Source organism: Grammomys surdaster, unplaced genomic scaffold (genome assembly GCF_004785775.1).
Source record: "Grammomys surdaster isolate TR1022 unplaced genomic scaffold, NIH_TR_1.0 97, whole genome shotgun sequence".
Lineage (NCBI taxonomy): Eukaryota > Metazoa > Chordata > Mammalia > Rodentia > Muridae > Grammomys > Grammomys surdaster.
The window spans coordinates 20,452,597-20,477,178 of NW_021604576.1; the positions used below are offsets into that span (position 1 = coordinate 20,452,597).

At 44.3% G+C, this 24,582-nt stretch overlaps 1 protein-coding gene and 1 pseudogene across 5 annotated transcripts in view; one reads left to right on the forward strand and one right to left on the reverse strand.

Moving 5' to 3' along the window:
- Window positions 1-24,582, reverse strand: part of Mob3b (MOB kinase activator 3B) — a 193,705-nt gene that overhangs the window by 114,007 nt on the left and 55,116 nt on the right. For 4 of the 5 annotated variants that reach the window (XM_028780399.1, XM_028780434.1, XM_028780417.1 and 1 more), the window contains exon 2: window positions 4,669-5,287. In XM_028780399.1, the coding sequence (XP_028636232.1) occupies window positions 4,669-5,086 (418 nt within the window). In that variant the 5' untranslated portion in view covers window positions 5,087-5,287. Of the gene's footprint in view, window positions 1-4,668; window positions 5,288-5,968; window positions 6,066-24,582 lie in introns of those variants that run through there. The other variant, XM_028780426.1, reaches the window with a different exon arrangement.
- On the forward strand, window positions 14,359-15,366 carry LOC114631998 (annotated as a pseudogene).

Here is a 24,582-nt window from a genome sequence, read left to right on the forward strand (position 1 = left end):
CTGGCTGTCCTGGAACTCACTCTGTAGACCAGGCTGGCCTCGAACTCAGAAATCCGCCTGCCTCTGCCTCCCAAGTGGTGGGATTAAAGGCGTGCCAGCACTGCCTGGCTACTTTCTTATTTCAAGAGGGGAGAACCAGGGTACAGTCACAATCTGAACAAAACAAAAGCCAATTCAAACTGTATAAATAACTCAGTGTCCAGTGACTGGGATCCACTCACAATCTTCTGAGCTCATCCAAAGGGCTCTGCCCCTGTAGCACAGACAGATTATCTCCTACGCTCAGACCAGCTCTAATTCATCAGAAGAGTGTCTGATAGTTATCCTATGGTACTAGCATCTCCAAAATGCTGGCATCTTCTGCTGCAACTAGGTTGCACTTTCACCAATAGCTTCTCCTGAGCTCTCTTCGGAGGACTCCAGCTCGTCCACTTAGTGCCACACCTCAGCAGCTTCTCATGACCCCTTCATCCCTTCAAAACCAGCACAACCTGGGTGACTCTTATACTACCAAGCTTGAGCTTCAGCCAGCACACGGGACAACCCTGGCCACCTCTGGAACACAACTTCTGTGTACTGATGCTGAGGAAAGACTTCCCAGAAGTCTTTCACCTTAGTGATGCTGGTCTCTTCTTAATTACTAGTTAAGACGCTGGCCGGCATCCACTGTCCCAGCAAAGCAAAGGTTTTACTTTAGTGCTTCTGGCCGCTTGTTAATCACAGCTAATTTTTCAACTCCAACTGACCAAACATCACATATTCTTCACATAAATGGCCCATTACAATCTCTGCTTCCCTCTGGAACTTCACAAGCCAGGCTTCTGTCTTTTGCACTGCTCTTTACGTTCTTATCTTCCAAGCTCCTACAGAATAGTTCACTGAGCTCTTAATACTCCGTGGCTTTTCTAGTCCAAAGTTCCACAGTCCTTCCACAATCCTCCCCGAAACAAGATGATCATGTCTGTTCCAGAAATACTCCACTATCCTCTGCTCTAGCTAGGGTTACTATTGCTCTGATGAAACACCAAGACCAAAGCAACCTGGGGAGGAAAGGGTTTACCCAGCTTACACTTCCACATTACTGTTCATCATGGAAGGACTTAAACTGGGCAGGAACCTGGAGGCCCAAGCTGAAGTAGAGACCATAGAGGGATGATGCTTACTGGATTGCTCAGCCTGTTTTCTTATAGAACTCAGGACTACCAGCCCAGGGGTGGCACCACCTAAAATTGGTTGGGCCCTCCCCTCCCACATCAATCACTAATTAATAAAATGTCCCACAGGCTTTGTCAACAGCTGATCTAATTGAGGAAAAATAGCTGAATTGATATATCCTCCTCTCAGATGACCCTAGTTTGTGTCAAGTTGACATCAAACTACACAACAGAGTGGGCATTTCTCAACAGAAGATATGCAAGCAACTCGCAGACAATGGGGATATAAGGCAGATAAGAAGTTGTATGTACATATTTAATCAACAAATATCCAAGAAGATGCTTGAATAAAGAAAATGTGGCATATGTACACGATAGAATATTTTTCAGTCTTTAAAAAGAAGGAAATCGGGCTGGAGAGAGAGGTCAGTGGTTAAAAGCCCCTCACTGCTCTTACAGAAGACTGGGATTCTGTTACCCAGCATCCACATGGCAGCTCCAACCAACCAGAACTCCAGCTCCTGGGCGTAGGGCGTTTTCTTCTGGTCTCTGTAGTCTCCTTCACACATAACTCATGCAGTCTCACACACATACACATAAATAGAAACAAGTCTTAAGAGACAGTCTTGGCTAGGTGTGATAACACATGTCTGTGAACATATCACTTGAAAGACTAAAGCAGGACTGACTTGCAGTCAGGTCAACTTGGGCTACATAGGGAGTTCCAGGTCAACCTGGCCTACACGTGGAAGCTTGTCTCAACACACATTCTCCCTCCCCCTGACCCCTTCTCTCGCTCTCATTTGCAATGTGTATATGAAATGTATGAATCCTGTATGCACACAAAGGCAGATGTCATATTATTTCACATGTGGAATCCAAAAGGCTAAGAATAGAGTCAAATGGAAGTTATCAGGGGCTAGTGAGAGATTTCATCCCAAGGATACAAAATTTCAGCTAGAAAAAGGAAGACATTCTAAAGACCAGTTATACAGTGTAGCAGGCATACTTATTGTGGTCTGTTGTTAAGTTACAGGTTCTCAAGTCTCATCTAAGAAATCCTTTCTCCTTTTTATTCTCATTTTTTTGGCAGGGCTAGAGGACCAAACCCAGGGCCTTGACCATGCCAGGCAAGTATTTCTCCATTGAACTACACTCTCAGCCCTCACCTAAGATCAGGGACTCTGCAGTTTGAATTAGAAGGCCCAGGTAATTTTGAGAACTCTAATCTATATAGGTTAATATTTCCTTAAAATTGAAAATAATAGTTGGGTGTGGTGGCTCTACCATTTAATTCCAACACTGAGGATTAGAACAGGTAGATCTATATGAGTTAGAGGCTAGCCTGGCCTACAATCAAGTGCCAAACAGCCAGTGCTACAGAGAGAGACCTTGTCTAAATGAACAAACAAATGCTAAATGCTAATGGAGTATATTTTATAGAGAAAGAAAGTGCCACATCGAACTTGAGAACACACAAACTGAAAAATCTTTTCTTGGGGCTAGAAGGAAGAGGTACTTTCTCACAAGCCTGATAACCTGGTTCTATTCTGGGATGCACAAGGTTGAAAGAGAGAAGCATTTCTTCCAAATTGTCTGACACACCTCTCTCTCTCTCTCTCTCTCTCTCTCTCTCTCTCTCTCCCTCCCTCCCTCCCTCCCTCCCTCTCTCTCTCCTCTCTCTGTCTCTGTCTCTCTCTCTCTCTCTCTCTCTCACACACACACACACACACACACACACGCACACGCACGCACACGCACACACACATTGGGATTCATGCAATGCACTGACATCCTAAGAAACCTGTGCTGAAATTATTCCGCATCCTCAGAATTTCTCACACTTATTTTTTTTTCTCAGGAGGAAGGAAGCCTATTAAGATTCCTCAAAACATCAACACCGTGGAACAAAGAAACAGAGAAGTCAGTTCCTATGCAGAATGATCAAAGAAACACCTAGAAAAAGAAAAGCAAAAAATTTTTTTATGGGGACTATGGAGACATCTGCTGCTCCCCAGAAAAAAAGTGTAAAATCATCCATGGTGCTTAGATCCTCAAACAGATGCCCAGAAGCTGCGTCCCTCTCGAGTCACGCACGGCTGCTGTACTGAGATAGCAGCTCAGTGTGGGAATAGCAACTGCCAACAGGCAGGAGTGCCCAGAGTTCAAAGCATCCAGCAGCCAATACCAGAAGGATGATGTCATATCACTATGTTATGGTATGTTCTGTGCATGATATTGACTGTTGCTTATAAGATTTCTGAAAGAAAAAAAAAGTTCCTCCCAACACAGGCGGCTGCTAAGAGTGATATGAGAAGTGCAGGGAGATAAGAATCAAAGGTTTCCCACTGGAGATTCAGAATGCCTGCCCATGAGAGTTTCTGGAAAACCCCTAGGTAACATTTCACTTCCTTTCTGGTAACAAGGCACTGGAGAGGGAAGCATGAGGGGCTAGACAAGTTAAGGCAAAGCCAGTATCAGTATCTTGACAAACTGGTTTATGTCCTGCATACTTCAAGATGCTCCGTGCTGCAACAGTTCATTTGTGCACTTTTTTTTTTCCTAGTATAAACCTGATTACTGCCACACATCCCTTCTCAATGTGAGAATACCAAGCCATCTATGGTGATTTCAACAGGCTCCATCCTGTGCTTTTCATGTGCATTCATGTGCACTCACATGCTTATTTTTGCATCCCAGTAGTCATCATCTTAGAAATGGTTCTGAGAGCCCATGAAGGTTCCGGGCTAAGCAATGGAGACACAGCAACGGAGACGAGAATTCTCTCATTCCTACTTCGCTTTGGATATTTTCCATATCCAGCCTGTTTGTACATGGGAATTCAATAGCTAGCAAATCAAAGAGGAAGGAAAGGTTGAGTCTGACCCCTTCTGCTTTACGGCTAATACCACAAAACAAGCCACAATGTCTGTATTTCAAATATTCCAGTCTGTCTAGCAGTTACCAGGTTAACAGTACAGCCTGCAAGTGCAATATCCTATGACTGGAAGAGAGGCAAGTATCAGGATCCTTATTACCTCAGGATATGGACTCCTGTGTGCTTGTGTTCCAAATAATCAAGGGATTCATGTACTGTGATTTATAATCTTGAAAGGTTAATATAATAATACCAACAGGAAGCATAATCAATGCAACCCTACCTGTCAATTAGCCAAAAACTAAAAAGCTTACCAGGCTGTGTGGATTTGGAGTCTAGCCCTAAGAAAGCCAAGAAGATCCTAGCTAACATTTTCCCAATTCTCCCAAGCATGTGGAATGGATACCACTAGTCCACAAAACCACAGACAGACCATAAATGACCTCCCCCCCCCATTTCAATCAGATTTTCTCTTTTTCAGATATACAGCTGATGGAGATTAGGGATGCATGAATGGTATCTAGTATTCAAAGAGTGTAAGACTCACACTGTGCAAGCTTTCTTGGCTCAGGGAAGAATGGGACAAAACATTTAAAAAAAATCAAAAGATTCACAATCAAACCATCATGCACTTACCAACACATGTTGGAAATATGTCCTCATTGTTTATCTGGACTTCAATCCAATCCATAAGCAGGTTCATGTACTGGGGAGCGGGCAGTGCAGTTGGTTTCTTATACTTGAGGTCATCCTGCCACCGATACTCGTATTTGGGCCCCCCTGACATCACAGGGCAGGTCCGCTCAGTGCAGAACTCACAGATGGTGCCGTAGATGAGGTTAATGCGATTGAAGAAGTCCACCACATGCACAGCCACCCAGTCGTTCTGGTCCTCCCCGCTGGGTAACTGCACAGCTGCCCTCAGGTCCACACCCGAGTTGAGGGACGCCTGAGCCCGTTTATGCAGCTCAAATCTCTGTGTGCCAGGTTCAAACTTCCTCTTGGGCCGGAAGGTCTTGTCCTTGTTGAACACTTGCTTCAGGGCTATGGACATGGTCTCTTCCTTGGCTTCCTTCCTTTTGCAGGAAGCAAAAAGGCACTTGGGACTTTTCAGTGAGAGATCACAGCCCAACAGGGTTTTCCACTGCCAGCCCTCAGGCCCCAGTGTTGCAGCTGTAGTTTTTACACTATTTACTCTAAATGGCTCTTTCCATCGTCCTCTTGAATGATCTCCAAGGGAACCTCATGTTCCTTCCTAAAGACAGAAAAGAAATGGGAACTTGTGAGTGCTCAGATTGTATTTACAAACTAATAGAGGCTTAGGCTTAATTTCCACCTTGCATTACTGGCTGTGCTTGGTTCCTATGGGTCTAAGTATATGGTATAAGCTATTGCCCTATGGACTGCATTGGTATTGCGAATTACGGAAATGACTAAGGAAGAAAAGATGCTATCCTCTTTTTCTTTGCTGGTTCTTCTCTGTGTGATCCTATGCTAAGGGCTTCTCCAAGGTACTAACCCATAGGCTAGTGATTCCATCCTATCCCATATGTACTCTTTTTGGAGAACTAATGAGTAAGCACAGATTGTCTGTTTCCTCCCAAATGGAGGCAATGGGACCAGGTGGCTGTCAATCCAAGCTGGCTAAACAGAACCAGGCAGGGGCCTATGTCTGTTGGATCTGTAAGAAGTGATGAAAGTGGTCACTTAAGCTGTTCAGGGGTCGTGTGGAATGAAGATGAGAAAGGTGGGCTGCAGAGCCAGGGGTGGGGTTGGGGTGAAGGAAACAAGAGGGGAGGGGAAAGAAGAGGAGAAAGAGGAAGAATAAGAGAAGAAATGGGAGAAGGGGAGAAAGAAGAGACTCGAGAAGAGGAAGAAGAGGAGTAGTAGGGGAAGGAGGTAGTTGTAGCTCCTGAAGCTTAGCTACATTTCTTACCTTTGGGATACACTTGTTCTTCCAGGACTGGTCAAATAAATCCTCAGTTTTAATTCTACTGGTTTTAAGTTGGTTGCTCTTTTTCGAGGAGCCCTAACTGTGATAGCAGTTGTTACCTCTACAATGAAATGTTCCACCCTTTACGATCCTAACATCACTCCCTGGACCTCTTTGGAAGTCAGTTGTCAACAGAACTTCCTCTGAATGTCCATGTTAGATGGACTTGTACTACAACATGACACTTCCAGCCACCTTGCTGCTGAGCACTCGGATGTAGACAATGTGACTAAGGAACTGAGCTTTTTTTTTTTTTAAATCTAATTTAAATGAACTTGAATATTTTAGCCACTCACGTCCAGCGGCTGCCACATTGGACAGTGCAGCTTTGAAATCCTAATATTCGCTGTTGTTTCATCTGACTCAAACCTCTGGCAAGATTTACGGATTCACAGAAAGTGTAGTAAACTCACAGCAAGTACCATTCTTCCTGGATCTCTCTCTAGGTGACAGAATTACTGGCTTAATAGCATCCTGTAGCTAGCAGGAGGCACAGCTGGCACCAAATTTGCTTTGCTAACTCCATGTAAAGGCACTTTCCATGTGGTCCTAAACTCTGAACCATGTCATCTTTCACTCTTTCTTTCTCACTGGTTCATGAAGCTCCCTACCCAGAGCTCTGTTCCGTTTTATATACATATTCTCCAAAAGCTGACAACGAAGAGTGGGTTGAGGTGAAGGCTGTCATGTGGCCTTGACATAGGGAGATGGTAACAAGTCCCACTCAGGCCAAACCAGAGCAAAGTGAGCCCAGGGCCGAGGCAAGCCTCAGAACAGCCTCCACGGGAGTGTTAGAGGGCTGGAGTATGAACTCTCTGGGCTGTTTTATTCACACATCCGGAAGAGGTTCTGCCACCCCTACGCAGTGAACATGGCTTGGGTAAGTCATTAGCACTGGAATATGTTTTCAAATATATCTTTTCAAAAAATTTAAATTAGAATGCACGGTTTTAGATTTCATCATAGCATTTTCGGACAGAATTAGTTTCTGTTCGTTTTTTTTTCCTGAGATATCTGATTCCCTCTAAAGACTTCTCTCTTTGCTCAGCACAGCCATGGTCCTGCTACCATGTGACTCTTCCTGCCCCTCACACAACCTGGTGCTCTTTAAACTCCCCCCTCCCATTCCTAACCTTTCCCCAAAAGCTTTCCCCTGGAATGCTGGGAAATATCTCTTTTCTCCTTCTCATGTGGTATTAAACATACACTCCCTGCTTCCACAAAAAGATCAATGTGGAAAAGGCCACATGACAGTCTGCCTTATGAAGTCATACTCCAGAGTACTCTGAACTCTCAACTATGTGGATATCAACACCAAAGTCTCACACGCTAAGGTGTGGACATGTGCAATCTCTTTTCAAATGAAAACCTTGGGGCTGGGCTATAAGCTCAACTGTGGAAAACTAGCTTAGAATGCATGAGGCTGTAGGTTTAACACCAGTGCACAGAAAAAGAGGAGTGGGGAGGAAGAGAGTGGGGAGAGAGAGAGACAGAGAGAGGGAGAGAGAGAGAGAGAGAGAGAGAGAGAGAGAGAGAGAGAGAGAGAGAAGAAAAGGCAGAAGGAGGGAAGAGAGTGGAAGGCTCTCTCCTTGAAGACTTACTTTTCGTGATAAGAGTCTGAAGAAACTTGAAGCTTTAAAAGAGTATTTCCAAAACAAATGTATGAGTGAGAAGTTAGGAAGACAGAGCCGAAATGAAGAATGATGAATGAGACTCTTCTTCTTCTTCACTAATCAGCAACAGCCTCTCTGTGCAGCACAGTAGTAACAAGCAGACGCTTCCCTCCCTTTATTGAAGAAGACTGGCTGCTTCTGTTCTGATAACAAGGGTCCCAGAAGCTTTCACAGCCCTTACAGCCATCCTCTTCCCCCAGTTCCATGACTCTCAGTGCCTCTGATTCTTTCTGTTGCTTCTGGGGTCTATAGTGTCCACTCTTACAGACAGAATGTGCCAGGCTCTCACAGACACCATCAACAGATCTGTCTGACATCCCAGCTGGAAACCCGAGAATCATGACTTTCCAATCAAATCCCCCAAAGTTTCAAGTGATTGGTACAAACATATCAAAAAACAAAACAAAACAAAAAACCTCAAAACAAAACAACAACAAAAAAAAACCAACCAACCAACCAAACAAAAAACCTTGCTAGAATTTGGGGGATTTATTTTCTCTCTTTATTCCAATGATACTTAGGTAATAGATTTCAAGATTTTAGTCTCTTTAACTGGAAATCTATTTACTCGAAACCTTAATCAGGTTTAAAATTACTGTCTTGGGGCTGAGGAGATGGATCACTAGATAAGAAGGTTCTCTTAAGTAAGTATGAAACCCTTAGCTTAAACCCAAACACGGACTTAAAGGTCAGGGGGTGACCAAGTGCATGAACCCTACCTAGTCCTTAGTTCTCAAGTGAGGTCTCAAAACTGCCACTAGTGATTAAACACCACTCTGCCCTGGATCCCTTCCTAACACTTCGAGCCCATCTTTTGTGGAAGCCATGAGCGTGTTAATTGCAAAGTCACTGAGTGCTAGCTAGGTTAAACAATTTGCCAGAAGTCAGAAAGTTGACAGATGGTGACCTGAATCCGTATTTCTCCATCCCTGAGACATAAATGATGTTTTTACTGCAGCTATTTTACAATCCCATAGACATCTTTGGGCCCATTTCAAGTAGCTCCCATCAAGGATCAAAAGGAGTCCAGAGCATGTGGTACTATTAGTTTCATTTGACACGAGTGCTGGTCTCCTGGCACGACATGGTCAGACATAGGACAATGTCTGCTGGTGTGGTTTTTCATCTACAGTGGCGTTACTCTGAGGAGCGTGATTCTTGGCCAGGTGAGTCCCCTAGATATAAGGACCAGGCAATTGGGATGGATGAGAAAAAAGATTCATCACATCTCTGAATACTAAGTGTTCCTTCTATATATTTTTCCAGGTGTCAGAGTCATGTTAGTATAGAGACCTAACAGAGTTTTAAATAAAAAGGTGCATGGTGGTTGCATGTGGCCTTCCTTTCCAACCCCTATCTACATTGAGATCCTGCCCGTAGTATATTCTTTCATCCATTTTAATGGTTACAGCTAGTCAGGCTTCTGATCTCAGATATCTGGGAAGCTGAGCCCAAGGACCAAAGACCAGCATTCGTAACTTAACGATTACTTATGTGGTAAAAATTTTCTTAAAACAAATAAAAGGCTGGCAATGTAACTCGTTGGCAGTATACTTTCCCAGCATGTGTAAAGCCCTGGGTTCAATCTCTAGTACTGTTATAGAAAGCAGACAAGGATAGCATAGTCCTTATCACATGTTAACACAGAGATCTGAGGTTCTATTTAAGTACAGGTGGCAGCTTCAAGTCTGAACTTCAAACAGGTTCCAAATAATGTCAGGGCTACTGATTTGTAAACACAGGTGATATGGTGCATCAAATTTGAAGACTCTCAGGCTTTTCCCCAGATATAAGATAGCTAAATCTGCACTTTAACCACATCTCAGAAAACACCTGAAGCCTTAGGCAGAAGAAATGCCTGACTGGCCAACTAAAGGGATGACAACATCCACTTGTTCCTGTGGTTTTGTCAACAGTTTGCTTCATAAATGGAGCCTTTAGTTGAATGTGCGTGTGCCTGCATCGGAAAAGAACACTAGAAGAGCCCAACTGTCTCCAACTCAACTGCTTTGCTTGAGTTGCCGCTTGCCAGGCGGCGATGTGGGGACAGGGGTTTGGGGTGGGGTGTATAGGGTGGCTTGAGGGGCGGTCTGATCTGGATGGATCTGGATAGCAGAGCACTCAGGGGAAACCATCGTGTGATGCCACATGAAGAGTGGCTACTGCCACTGCAACCACATGCCAGGAGTTCCTTGAGCTAATAATGACATAGTGGTTATTCTCTGTCTTTGTCTAGTGTCCAGAAAGAAAAGAACAAGTCATAAGTTTTGAACCCTGGGTAGAAATGGTAAGGCAATTCTGTTATGAATAGCACCCGTTATAATTCTGGTTCTGAATTAATAGTTGAAGCCAATTGCATATTTAATTAAAAAAAAAGCATTTACTGAGGCTTGTTTGAATATTCATAGGTCTAGGATGCATAATTAATTAAAATTTGGCCACTGTCTATGAAGACCCCACAATTTGATGTTCAGTTTGTGGTCAGTCTGAACTTTTGCTTTTACTGCCCCAAAGCCTAACATACTAATGTGGACACAGATGTCATTCCTTCAGTATGTCGCCTGAGTTAGGAAGGAAAAAAAGCACCCAGGTCTTTGGAAAGAGAAAAATGGAATTCCAAATAAACAGCATAAAGCTGACAGCAGCTCCATGTGTTCTCCATATTTTCTGCTTAATAGATCAACTTTAGCAATAAAACAAACGCACAGTGAAACTATGCGGAGAGAGCTCTGCTGGGCTGCGAGGCAATGTTGACAGGGTCGCTAAGCAACGCTGGCAAAGAAAGTTCTTATTCTTCTTTTCCTATTGATGTCTTCTGCCTCATTAGTTGAAAAATCAGAGTCCTTGCCAGGGATAAAGGAAGAAATGAAACAACTCTCCCACTGACTCCCAAGGAATGCATCTTCTCTGGCAGCAACCAAGTCTTAGAGGCCATCTCAGTGAGGCAGAAGGGTGACAGCAGCAAGGCTGATTAATGTTAACAATCGGAAGTGTGTGGTGGCAGAGGATGTTTCTGGACAGGATGATTCGCTACAGAAAAGCCACAAGAAGAATGCCTCCAGCCCCCCAAACACGGAGGAGGTACAATCTGGTCATTGCCTTTGCTGGAATTTGAGAAGCTGGAACGGCGTTGGGTGCAGAGCTGACCTCACTGAAGATTTGTTGAATGCACAAATAAAGGACATGAATGAAGAACATTTTGCACTAAACAAGAACTGCAAAGTTAAACCCAATGGCAGCTTCTAATTTGAGTTATCTAGGGATTCAGCCTCAGCCTAGGAATGCTCACAGCCAGTGACTGAATGTGAATAGACCAGTTACTTAGGGATGTCCTGTAGCGGCGGCATGCCAGTCTTCTGCAGGAACAAGACACCTGTCCACTTACCTTTCTAATGGGCTCCTCCTTGATGCTAAGTTTTGCTAAAATTTCAGTCTCAGAATTGAAGAACAAGTCTGGTATCATCCTACCAGCATATCTTTCTCACTTTGGCTGGAATAGATTACAGAATTTTTCCTCTTACACTCTCAGTACTGAGTAAATTATGTTTTAAGAGGTGGTGGTGGTGTGTGTGTGTATACATACATATGTGTGTCTTTGTGATTGGAGGCATGAGTAGGATATCTAATGTTCTGCTTTATCATGATCCTTCTTATTTGAGAGAGTATTTTCCTGAACTTGGAAGGAAGTTGTCAACCAGCAAATCTCAGAGATCTTCAGTTCCCACTTCCCATACAATCGTATCTGGTTTTGATTTAAGTGTCTTGATTGTTTCTTCTATTTCTACGTTAAGATACCACGATGTGCTGGGCAGTGGTAGTGCACGCCTTTAATCCCAGCACTTGGGAGGCAGAGGCAGGTGGATTTCTGAGTTTGAGGCCAGCCTGGTCTACAGAGTGAGTTCCAGGACAGCCAGGACTACATAGAGAAACCCTGTCTTGAAAAAACAAAAACAAAAACAAACAAACAAAAAAAATACCATGACGTTGTAAAAGAACATGTTTAGTCTCAGAGGGTCTATAGCAGGAGGCAGGCGGGCAGGCATGGTGCTGGAGCAGTAGCTGAGAGCTCATATGCTGAGAGACAACACAAAAAGGAGGAAGTTGGGGGGGCAGGGATGACAGAAATCTGGGGACAGGGGAGGTGGCAGAAGTCTTTTGAAACTTCAAAGCTTGCTATCAGTGACACTCTTCCTCTAAGAAGGCTACATCTTCTGATCCTTCCCAAACAGTTCTATAAACCAGGGATCAAGTATACCAAAAATTCAAATATAGGAGCCTATGGGGGCCATTTTTGTTCAAACCACCATAAGGGATTTGAACTCACATCCTCATACCTACACAGCAAGTACTCTTACTTCCTGAGCCATGTCCCAGCCCTGTGCGCTTATAAAACTGACATCGTCTAATGTTCCTCGGCTCCTCTATAAGATGTGCCCATTGATTCCTTTCTATCAACCTTTATGCATCCTGCACTCCTGTACCCTTCACACAGCACCAGCAAATTGGAGAAGTACTTTTCCTACCTCTATCCCACTCCCAACACACTTTTCTCAACTCAGAGCTGCTTCATCCATAAGCAGATTAAGTGAGAGTAACACTGCTGTCTTGGTATAATCTTCAAAGACATGCCTGGGTTCAGAAGCCAGCATTTCTCAACACAAGACGAGGCCAGTAAGAACAGTGCAGCCTTACGTAAGTATGCCCCATGACCCTCACTGCCCACCATCCACAGCTCTTCATTGATCATCCTTAATTCTTACTCCTTGACATTGTTTGTTTATCTAGACACCAGGACAGATACTCTAGCAGTAGAGTATCTGAAAAATGAAAGCATCACATGCCACGCTCGATGCTGCAGGAACAGCAACCACAGAAGCGATCAGTGCAGAGCTTGTGGCTCATAAACAACCTGGAGTGATTCAAATGATTCATATTTCCCAGACTCAGAAGCAGCACGGTTCAGAAGAGGATCCAGTGCTGAGACAGAGTAGGGATAGGATGCCAGGAGAGCAGGTTGAACACCCTATACATCATAGTCCACAGATGGAAGACACAGATGGATGCCAGGGTGGGGTCGTCGGGATGCCCAGGAATGAGGCAGATGTGGAGTCTTTGGCCCAACCTCAGATAGGCGTGGTCCAGCCTATCGATTTTTAAGAATAAGTACCTAAGGAAAATCACTGCAGAAGCTCAGCTGGCCAATTAGATTTTATAAAAGATATTCTGATGATTTTATTTTATCTGTATATTTTTGTTGGTGGTGGTTTTTTGTTTTTCACTTTTTGAGACATGGTTTCTCTGTATAGCTCTGGCTGTCCTGGAACTCACTCTATAGACTAGGCTGGCCTCGAATTCAGAAATTCGCTGCCTCTGTCTCCCAAGTTCTAGGATTAAAGGCATGAGCTACCACTGTCTGGCTTTGTTGGTGTTTTTGTTTTGTTTTGTTGTTTGTTTGTTTTTCTGTTTGAGACAGGGTCTTACTATGTAGCTCTGGCTGGCCTCTAACTCTGAGATCCACGTGCCTCTTTCTCCCAAGTGCTGAGATTAAGAGTGTACATCTATGTCCAGCACAGATAGATTTTATTTATATTTAATTAATGTGTATGGGGTTTTTTGTCTGCATATTTGTCTATACACCACAAGATGGTTATAGATGGTTGTGAGCCAACACATGGGTGCTGGGAATTGAACTCAGGACCTCTGGAAGAGCAGTTAGTGCCCTTAACTGCTGAGCCATCTCTTCCACCCTGATGGGTTTATTCACAGTTTAAAGAAAAGAGGGAAAGATAAAAGTTTCAAGTTCATAAAACTTGATGTACTACTTCCATATCTTTCAATTCTCAGGAAAATACTTATTTTGTGGCTTTAGAAAAATATGTTTTTAAAACACAGTATCTGTCTGTGTTTTAAAAGTAGGAGGAAAATAAATGAGTATGAAAGATAAAGGCATGAAAGATAGAGGTAATACAATGGTTGAAGTAAAACATTAAAGTAGGGAAATTTATGTAAACACTTCTTCATTTTAAATTACAGGTATATAGCAGGTAGTGTGACTACCCAGAACCTCCTACAGATAACGAGATGGAGCTCATTGTCAACTATTGGTTTTTTCTCTTGGTCTTTGAAACAGGGAACGACAACCATCTCCTGGAGAATTATTACTTTAAAGCAAAATTGTTCAAACCTAAGGAAGTCAGTTCCCGTAACTGTCAGCAGACATGTTCACCCTTAGCCATTCTAAGTGAATTTGAATCTCAAAGGCTGGAAAAGTTTTATTCCTGGCTTGGAGAGAGCTGATGTGTGACATCTGGAACCTCTGCAAGAGATCTTTGAAGGGGAACAGTGATGCTAAAAGGGGGAGAATGACTGAAAACTGGAAAATGCAGTTCTCATTTTCAAAAGAGCACGATGTTCAGCTCAGCAGAGCAGAGTTAAGACAGGGCACTCACAGGCCAAGCTGCCAGGCAATCAAGACCATTGCTTCTGCAGGTTGGTGGGAGATGTCAAGAAGACGTGTTCATGTGTGTCCAACCTGTGGTCCATGACACATGCATTCCAATACAGGAGTAACAGCCTGACATTGTAGATGACAGTGAAGTGCTAATGTATCAAAAAGGGTTAACACGGGGGCTGGGGGCGGGAGCAGTCTCTGTAGGCGGTATGAGTTTGGCTGGAGGCCGGGCTCCAAGGAAAACCGCAGGGAACCGGCTTTCTGGGCTCCTGGAAGCAGAGGAGGAAGATGAGTTCTACCAGACAACTTACGGGGGTTTCACCGAGGAATCTGAGTATCAAGGAGACCAGTCTGATACAGAGGATGAGGTAGACTCTGACTTTGACATTGATGAAGGAGACGAACCATTCAGTGACAGAGAAGCAGAAGAGCCAAGAAGGAAGCGCAGAGTCGTCACCAAAGCCTATAAGAAGCCTCTAAAGAGCTTGAGGCCTCGCAAGGTCAGCACTCCAGCAAGCAGCTCTCAGTCCACAGCTGAGCACACATGACAGATGTTCCTTCAGGTTCAAGAGAGGCAAGGACAGTCCCGCAGGCGGAAGGGTCCACATTGTGAGCGACCACTAACCCAGGAAGAGCTGCTCAGGGAGGCCAAGATCACTGAAGAGCTCAACTTACATTCACTTGAGACCTATGAAAGGCTTGAAGCTGACAAAAAGAAGCAGGTTCACAAGAAGTGGAAGTGCCGTGGGTCAATAATCACCTACCATTCAGTGACGGTACCACTTGTTGGGGAGCCTGGTCCCAAGGAGGCGAATGTGGACGTTGAAGGCCTTGATCCTGCTCCTACAGCCTCTGCATTGACTCCACAAGCTGGGACTGGAGCTGCAGCCCTGCCCGCTCACTGCTCACGCACCTTCATCACAGTCAGTGATGATGCAACGTTTGAAGAGTGGTTCCCCCAGGGGTGACCCCCAAAAGTCCCTGTTCGGGAGGTCTGCCCAGTGACCCACCGTCCAGCTTTGTATCGGGACCCTGTTACAGACATACTCTATGCCACTGCTAGAGCCTTCAAGATCATCCGTAAGGCGTACAAGAAGTACATCACTGCCCACGGACTTCCACCCACTGCCTCAGCATTGAGCCCCGGGCCCCCACCTCCGGAGCCACTCCCTGGCTCTGGGCCCCGAGTATTGCGTCAGAAGATTGTCATCAAATAGACACCTGACCCCTAGACGGCCCCTTTCCTGACCCGGTTCTCCACTCCGCCCCCTCCCTTCCCATTTCTGTCCTTCCTGACTTTGCCACTGTTTTTCCTTAGTTCCGCCCTAGTTCATTCTGTTGGCTTGTGCTATTTGTTTTTTAATCTAATAAAAAGATAAAATCCTAAAAAAAAAAAAAGGGTTAACACTCTTGGTAGTAGAAAGTAGCACGAAGTGGGTACCTTTTAAAAGTAGTTACTATTATCTTGATATCATCTGATTAATAGCATGATGCACATTTAAATACAAAGTATGATTCCTAAGGATCTTTCAGTATCTTAGGATACTGAAAATTCTCTTCTACTGAATTACGTAACAGTAAGTAGCAGGCTCAGGCAGCATTGACTGGGGACTTACTGGTTATTTTAATTGCTACAATCCAATGCATAGATAGGTCCTTTTTTTATACTTAAGAACATTTTAGTCCTATTTTATGCTTAAGAAAATGGAAAGACATAATATGGAGACTCTGTTGCACAAGCCAGGTGTAGTGACACACCTTTAATTCCAGCCCTTGGGAGGAGAGACTGGTGGATGTACGTGAGTACAATCTGTTCTACATAGAAAGTCCCAGACTAGCCAAGACCACCTACTAAAATGCCTCCTTAAAAACAAACAAACAAACAACAAACAAACAGACAACAACAAGAAGCCATCTGTCTTTGCTCAACAAAACTGATGAATGTTTCAAAAAAAGAGACCAGAGGAAGCTGGAATCATGGAAGGAGAGAAACAGTGGAGCCCTGCATGTTGTCGTAGGATGTGCAGAAAGAATGGGGGTCCTGAGTCAGCTGGCTTCATCTTTAAACAAGCTTCTGTTTCGACTTCTTTAAAGATAAAGATGGTTATTCTTCTAGGTATTATGAATGTTAAGAGTTACTATCTGGGTACTGGAGAGATGGCTCAGAGGTTAAGAACACTGGCTCCTCTTCCAGAAGTCCAGAGTTCAATTCCCAGCAACCACATGGTGGCTCACAACCATCTGTAATGGGATCTGATGCCCTCTTATGGGGTGTCTGAAGACAGCAACAGTGCACTCATAAACATAAGATGAATAAATAAATAAATAAATAAATAAATGAGTTACTATCTGGTGTCTCTTCCAGTCCCAGGTGCAGCAGGAGCCTTGGATTACTGTGCAGATGTAGCCAATTCCAAGAACCACACAACCAGTCCTGCAAATGGCACAGAAATGGCATCAAGAAATCCCGGTCACAAAGATAACGAATCTCTTAAGGGAGTTGACCCCAAGTTCCTGAGGAACAGGTGTTTTACCAAGAAGTGCAACAAGAAAGGCCTGAAGAAGATGCAGGCCAACAATGCAAAGGCAGTGAGTGTACTAGCAGAGACCATCAAGGCCCTTGTGAAGCCTCAGGCCATCAAGCCCAAGATGCCAAAGGGCCCCAGCCGCAAACTCAGCCGTCTGGCTTTCATTGCTCACCCCAAGCTTGGGAAGTGAATTCGAAGCTACGTGGCCAAGAGTCATAGGCTCTGCCAACCAAAGCCCAAAGTTCAAACCAAGGCAGAGGCCAACACTCCAGCTAAGTCCCAGGCTCCAGTTCCAGCCCAGGCTCCCAAAGTGCCCAGGCCCCTGTGAAGGCCCCATAGAAAAGTCTCCTGCCAATGTGAAGACAGACTGCTGTGACACACCTACCCACACAGCATTTGCAGATGACCAGTGTTCTATGCTGTTTTTACAAATAAACTTGAGGCAAGAAAAAAAAAAGAGTTACCATCTGCGGGAACTTAAATCAAGGAGAACAATTTATGGCAGACGCAATGACTGGTATTAATTAGCAGGAGACACAACTTTAGACCTAACACCTTGGGGTGATGTAAGGCACAGAAGATGCTTCCATGCAGGGCAGGTGTTCCCTGAACAAGGTGAGAGGAGAGGGTCAGGGAGGCAACAGAGACCTAGAAAGGATAAGAAAGCAAGCAAATGCTTCCTCCTCACTTGATTCGGGTGGGCTTTAAACGGTCAAGTCAAAGAAAATAATATTAATCTCAGCAATATAACCTCAATATTCCCTGACATTTAAAATACATTTATGAGGCGGGAGATGTGGTCCAGGAGTTAAGAATACACACTGCTCTTGCAGAGGACCTGGGTTCAGTTGCTAACACCCAAAATGGGTGGCTCACAACTACCTGTAACTCAGTGCCAGGGGATCTGTCACTCTCTGGCCTGCTGGGGTACTTGTGGCACACATAAACTCACACAGGCACACAGGCATGCACAAAAAATGTAAAAAAAATACATGTTTATGTGATCGTTGTAAGGGTATTTTAGTACTTTTGTCTGGTGCACACGGTTTATTTCATAAATTTTGGCAAAGCAGGTCAAATAATATTTCTCCCGTCTTCCCACCAATCCTTCAAAATACTTTTCTGATTTCAATCTTTTCACACGCTAAACTTTAAAATGATCTACACTGTACACAACCAGTAAGCACAAGCCAGCTGTAATCTCCTGTTCTATCGGGAACAAGTAACTCCCTAAGCTATTTACAAAGTTTCCCTATTATCAGAAAAGAGTCTCTGCTGGAGAAAGAAGGCTGCAGCCTTAGAAATAGGAGAGAACGGACTGGCCAGCACTGCAGTCTCTTAGATGTCAACAGGTAAGAAGCAGATAAGCCAGAACGAAAAGGAGACTAATAATTAATGTGCCATCTGCTCTAGCCTCCTGAACACGGCCATGACAAGTAAAACAAGAAGTCTGAAGGAAAACTGAGCCCAACGTTGTAACTGCCAACCCTGTGACAACCACAAAGGCTGGGGTGGGAGTGGGGACATCAACCCTGCTTTCAGGGCCACAAAGATGTGGGCCTGTGTCCTCGCTTTGTCTTCAGACTAGTTACTCTCCAAGTTGAATTGGTTATGCGAGGCACCAATACTGGCATCACAGTGTGTTTGGGGGACAAAGGAGTTAATGTAAGTAAAGACAGGCAAGAGACAGTATTACACTTATTGACCCAGATGTCTCACATTACCAGGCTTCAGGCCTCACGACATGTAGGATCCCCAGTCACCTGCTCTGTTCTTTGGCTTATCCCCTGTAAGACTTCAGCATCTCAGCCTGGAATGCGTAAAATCATGGAGTGTGTTGTAGGGCATCATTTGCTCACTTGAAGTTTTATGAAGAAGATTTTCCCTTAAGCCCACCGATAGACCATCTCTGTCCTAGTGTTGTCTCCTGGGAAGAAGACTTTGTTTAGTTGTTAACTATGAGAATAATAAACTGGGCATGCTCAGCTGACTTGAACTTTACTTTTCTTCCTCTTGAACTACCTTCAGCTATTTCCTGCTGCCCAGTTCCCCAACTCTTGAATGGAAGAGATCACTTTCTCTAACTCTGCAGGGAGAAACATAGGTACATTTGGGATTTGAGTTCACAGGCCTGTCAGCCTCAGACCTAGGGATGTATTTTCCACTGACTTCTGGCTCTAATTTTATTCTCTGGCCACAGAGAACTACAGGCCCAGGGTTGGCACTGCCCATAGCAATTAGTAGTTAAGGAAATGCCCCACAAACCAATCTGATGTAGGCAGTTCCTCAGTGGAAGCTCCTGCTTTGTGAGTGTGTCAAGTTGGAAAATGATATAAACTGACATTTCCATCAGAAACCAAGTTGAGGACAAGTGAGTTGGTGGACATCTGTAATCCAAGCTCTGAGGTGGCTGAGGCAGGGTGATAGAGCTCAAGGTTAGCCTGTGCTACACAGTGAGACCTCGTCTGAAAAATACAAAGAAAGAAGAAAAAAGGAAATGGATATATTCGAGTTTTTTAGTCTTTATAAGGTTGGGAAGGTCTGCTTTTGTTGTTATTGTGTAAAACAATTTAACATCTGCTTTTCTTACCAACTTCCTCAAAGCCAGGTAGAAGGAAATGGCAAATGTTTACTGGGGCCCGGCTGGAGACTCAGTATGAGGTTGTGTAGCCTGGCTTGCCCGCACAAAGTTAGCTATGTGGAAGAGACTTTCAAGCAGAGACTTGTGACAAAACCCAGGGAGGACCTTACATTACGATGTACTCATCTGTTGACGCTCCGAGGTCACACGTTAGGAAGCACGAGTTTCTTTGATGAGAGAAGACCTGGTCTCAGGATGCAACTGGTCACAGATCCTCCCAGTGGAAACACCCAGAACAGAACATCTCATTTGTGAGTCAACTCCAGGTCTCATGAGCCCCTTGCTCTTGCAGGTGGTGTCCACCCAGCAACCTTATACCAGAAGGGACCTGTTCTCCACATTCCATAGGGACTGGGAAAACCTTCCAGCCATCCAAGTAAAGCTGCTCCTTTGCTCTGTCTCAATATTCTCCAGTCACTGGGAAAATAGGAAGGAGGCAGAGAAAGAAGAAGAGATGGCTGGTGCATGCCACATATACCATGCCTGCACCTCTGTGGCCCATCTACGCATGGGCCACTCATGACGTCACACTCCACTGTGCTCCTCACTTCCTGTGGCCTATCCCTCCTTAGATGATTTCAGCACGAGTACTTCACATAGGACAGCACAAACAGAACTCTGGAACACTTGTGGTAAATCTGTTTATCTAAATGATCACTGACCAAACACTAGGCAGATAAACAGTTCTTTCTCCCACCAACAGGACCATGCTCCTGTAATCAGGATGCCCAATCTACAAATGAAATCCTTTCAGAAAACAGATACCTCTTACAAGGATCACCAGGGCTACTGGACATGCTGTTTTCCAAGTCAGTGTAAACAGCTGACGTATTTTCATGTTGCAACATTCAGTCAGAAGTCTAGACTACTACTCAGCTTCTAAGACTTGAAAAATACAGGACAAGGGTTGGAAGATAGCTCTGTTGGTGACAACACTTGCTGTACAAGCATAAGGATCTGAGTTTGTATCGCCCAAACCCATGTGAAAGTCAGATATGGCCACACACACTGGCAACTCTATGACTGGAGAACAGAGACAAGAGAGCCATCACTGGGGCTCAGTGACCAACTAGCCTATCGGGAAGGAAATCAAAACAAGCAACAGGGAGCTTCTGCAGGTTCATAAAGAGGGGCTGTCTCAAGGGAACAAGGCAAGAGTGAAAGCAAGATAGTCATAGACTCCTCAGGTCTGTCTGCGCATGTGCACCCCAACCCCTGCATCGCACACCCCCACACACATACATACATACACACACACATATATACATATACACATATACATAATACTTACACAGACACATACTCACATACATACACACACACATACACACATATACATACATATATACACATACATACACACACATGCACCTACACACACACACATACACACACATGCACCTATACATACACACACATACATACACACACTTATATACACATACATACACGCGCGCGCACACACACATAACACACACACACCACCAACAACAACAACAACAAACATACATACAACAAGTCCTTTGTATGGACATTTATGTGATGTTGTCAAAGACTTGGAGTGAACTTGGAGAGTTTTTCTCCTCATATGAGAAGGAAATAGAGCACAATCGTTTCTATTACTTTCTTCCCCTGTCCCCACAATGTCTGTGACACTAAACAGTATCCCCATATTAGTTTTTCTCGAGCTCTGATCCTGGCATTCACTCCCACAAGCTGACAGTAAAATTGTTACTGATAAGATTTTGCAGCAGGAAGGACTCTTGAAAATTTGTTTAATTCAATCTAGCCTCTTAATTTGTTTAAAACCAGAGCAAACACCTAATGCCCCGAAGAGTGAAATTTGAAAGGCCAGCAGTTATGACAGAACTAGGGCTGAGAATTTAACCTTTGCTTCAGTGTTCTCACTGTGCATATGAGCCTCCTAAACATTTAACAGAGAGTGGGGGGCATTGTGGGTGGTGATGAGTAACTACTATTCAAAACCACCCAAAGTAGCTTCTCTTTTAGGTAAGAAGGCAAGCACGTAATTGGCTGGCTGGCCAATTGATTGCTTGATTGACTTTTTTTTTAACCTATGGTGGTCTTTAAGCCTTTTAAAACAACATAGCTTAAATGAAGTTTTATAGAATCTATCCATGATATAAAAATATATAGAAGCACAGAGAGCCCAGCCTCTCCCAACTCAGATCTTCAAGAACCAGCAGGTTTGACTTTGTCGGTTAGATAACCCACAAGCCCCCACAGAGTCCAGCCTTCAAGGCTGGAAGTTTCTGCCTCCTACAAATGACTTGTCTTCACGGCACTACGAGGCCTTTGCCCACAGTACTCCAGGTATTTCCTCTACACCAAACAGTTCAAACCACTCTCCTCAGTGTAAGGTCCAGCATAATCAGAGCTCACCTGCGGCCATCCAGTCCCTACCCAACAGAGCAGTTTCAGCCACGCCCTGCCTCTTGCACAGAGACTTCCTTCTCTCTGGATCCTTCCTGATATGACTTTGTTCCTGCTGATCTTTTCATGGCTAATTTTTAACCCTGCTCCTCCATAAAGTTTTACATTTTGAATTTTGACTCTGTTCTTGAGTTGCTTTCCTCCTAAGCCCTGCCTCCCATTTCTCTCCAACTCTCTCACTTTTTTCTGCCTCTGAGGACTCTGGTGGAAAGTGTAACTGAAGGATTGAAAATACACAATCCTGGCTCACACTGAACAAGTTTTCTATTGACAAACAATTTGCTTGAATTTCTTTTCTGGACTCTCAAAAACAACCACAAGATCACCTGAGGTGCCTGTGTAAAGTGTATCTGTCTTAGGTCCTCCTCTCCAGTCTCTGAATATATTAACTGGAATATTTCTAGTATGCAAGAACTGTGAGTTAGGGGGCCTGATACACCAGGCTTAGACCAACACTCAGACCAGGAGAACGGGCAGGGGAGACATGTCATCTGAGGATCTGAAATTCCAGGACAAAGAATGACGGACAAAGGCCTTGAAGAGTAGGAGGGCCAATCTGAATCAGGTTCAGGGAGGGGAGTATGGCTTCCCCACTGCTGGGGTATGTCAGCTCCACCAACCATGGAGGGGGGAGCTCGGCCCTTCTGTGTACTGCCTCTGCTGGTCCATGATTCCTACAGACTGGATGTTGTTTTGTGTGCCCGAGGGCAGCATGCTGGGCTCTGAGTTCCTCAGCTGCTAGTTCTTGATCTTATTTCATCACACGATTAATCTTAGCCTTCCTCCTCTTCGAGACGGAGATAACAAAGTTATGCAGTGTGTTATGAGAGTTAAATAGTCTCATCCCAATAAAAAATTTGCACACACCAGGCACACTATCAGTGCGAAACAGGTTGCAGTACTTCCTAAAATGTGTGGAGGGTACCTAAAAGGCAGATAGCATAGGCTTCCCTTTTCTCTTTGACATACAGTACTCTGGGGCGATTATACATGACTCTAGGATTTCAGTGTTGCTCAGTCAAGATGGTAGGTGAAGGGACGCAGTTAGCCTGACACACCATAGGCACGTAGCAATCTTCAGGGATTGCAGAAGAGGGTGAGCCTCCTTGTTTCCCAACTGGGAGGAGGAACAGCAGTTTTTCCGGTTAGGTCTAACTGGCTGGCGCCTCCCTTCAGCCACAATCAAGCAGCCAACCAGTGGTCCACGAGGGCGGGAGCACAGGCTAGGAGGCTGCCATGGCGACAGGAGGGAAGCTCCCGGATAGTTTGTGTTTACTGGACATCAGTGCTTATTTAAGACCGGGAATTCATACTCCCACGGCAGTGCCAGCAAAACGCATCCTGGGTCAAACCATGCATTTAAAGTACGAAACCTCATCATTCTGATTTTCTTATGTAACCACGATGTGTAAACTTACCAAAAAATGTTAAAAATAAATCAAAGAGGAAAGTGCCTCCCAGTTTCTGCACTGATGGGTATGGAAACAGTCGCCTCCCCAAATCGCGATGGGCGTGAGGTTTCTCATTGTCTAGGGGGATTGTTTTTGGTTTTCTTCTTTATTCCTTGGTTGTTTTATTTGTTTTTCCCACACTATTTTTTTAGTGACTAGTCAGGATGCCACCACGCTCCTGAAAAACAATAAGGTCTACAGAAGGAGAGAAAAGTTCTCCAAAGTCTCCAAAGGCTGCAGGAACGCTGCCAAGGGAAGCATCTGCTGGTCTGCTTCAGCGTAGCCATGGAAAACAACTGCTCTGGCAGGCACCAGGCTCAGTCAAACCTTCACTTTATTTTGGGTCCAATCGAGAATCCAGGAAGCCACGTGCATTGGCTTCTCTTCCATTTAAAATTCTACCTTCACTAATATGTGGTGATGCGGGCACTTTTGCTACGACGGTGCTCCTCAGTCTTCTCTGAAAGAAGAGATGAGAAACAGGGTAGTCCCAGGAGAGCTCGCTGTGCTGAGCAAGGAGCTAAGGCAAGGGTTAGATAGAGCTCTTAGTCCCCATCCTCCCTCCTTTTCCCTTCTCCTCTCCTGCCCTACTCCACTCTCTTTTTCTCTCTCCAGAGTATCAAAATGTATTATTCCAGGCTGGCCTGGAATTTGCTATGTAGCTCAGGCTGTCCTGGAACTTAACCATGATCTGCCTGCCCTCCTCTACCTCCTATATGCTGGGATTAAAGGTATGTGCCATCACACCTGGCCTCCTATTCTCTTTAAATGGCACTTAATTTAAAAAAAAAAAAACAAACCTGAAAAGATGACACAGATTTCCATAAAAATTCTAATGGCCCAAAACATTTTTGTACCAATTTCAGTCAATAAACAAATTCAAAGACCCAATATAGGCAAAAGCTGAAGGACACAGAATGCCAGAAACACAAACAAGTTTACCGGACTTGTATTAGAAAAAAAAAAAAGAAGAGGTGTCTAGAAGCCACGCTAGCACATCTCAGATTCGACCTTAACAGATCCAAACAAGATACAAGGCCCTTGCAAACATTTGTATTTTAAAATCAGATAGGTTGCCCCAGAGGCAACTGTCAGATTCGAATTGATTATCCAATGAGCTGTTTCCTAGTTGATCCCTTCCAATACACCCTATCCTAGAGTGGCTTCTGGAAAAACACAAAAAACTGACAAACCAGGGCAGCACAGCCAAAGAGTCCTGATTTATTTCAGCTTTGAATGGTTTCTACGCTTGGCTTCTCGTTTCTCTAGGGAATACAATCCACATGACTCAGTTTGCTGTCTGAATAAAGTGTGTGATTTTCTCATCTAGCAGAGTAAGCTTATGAGCATGGTTGTTAA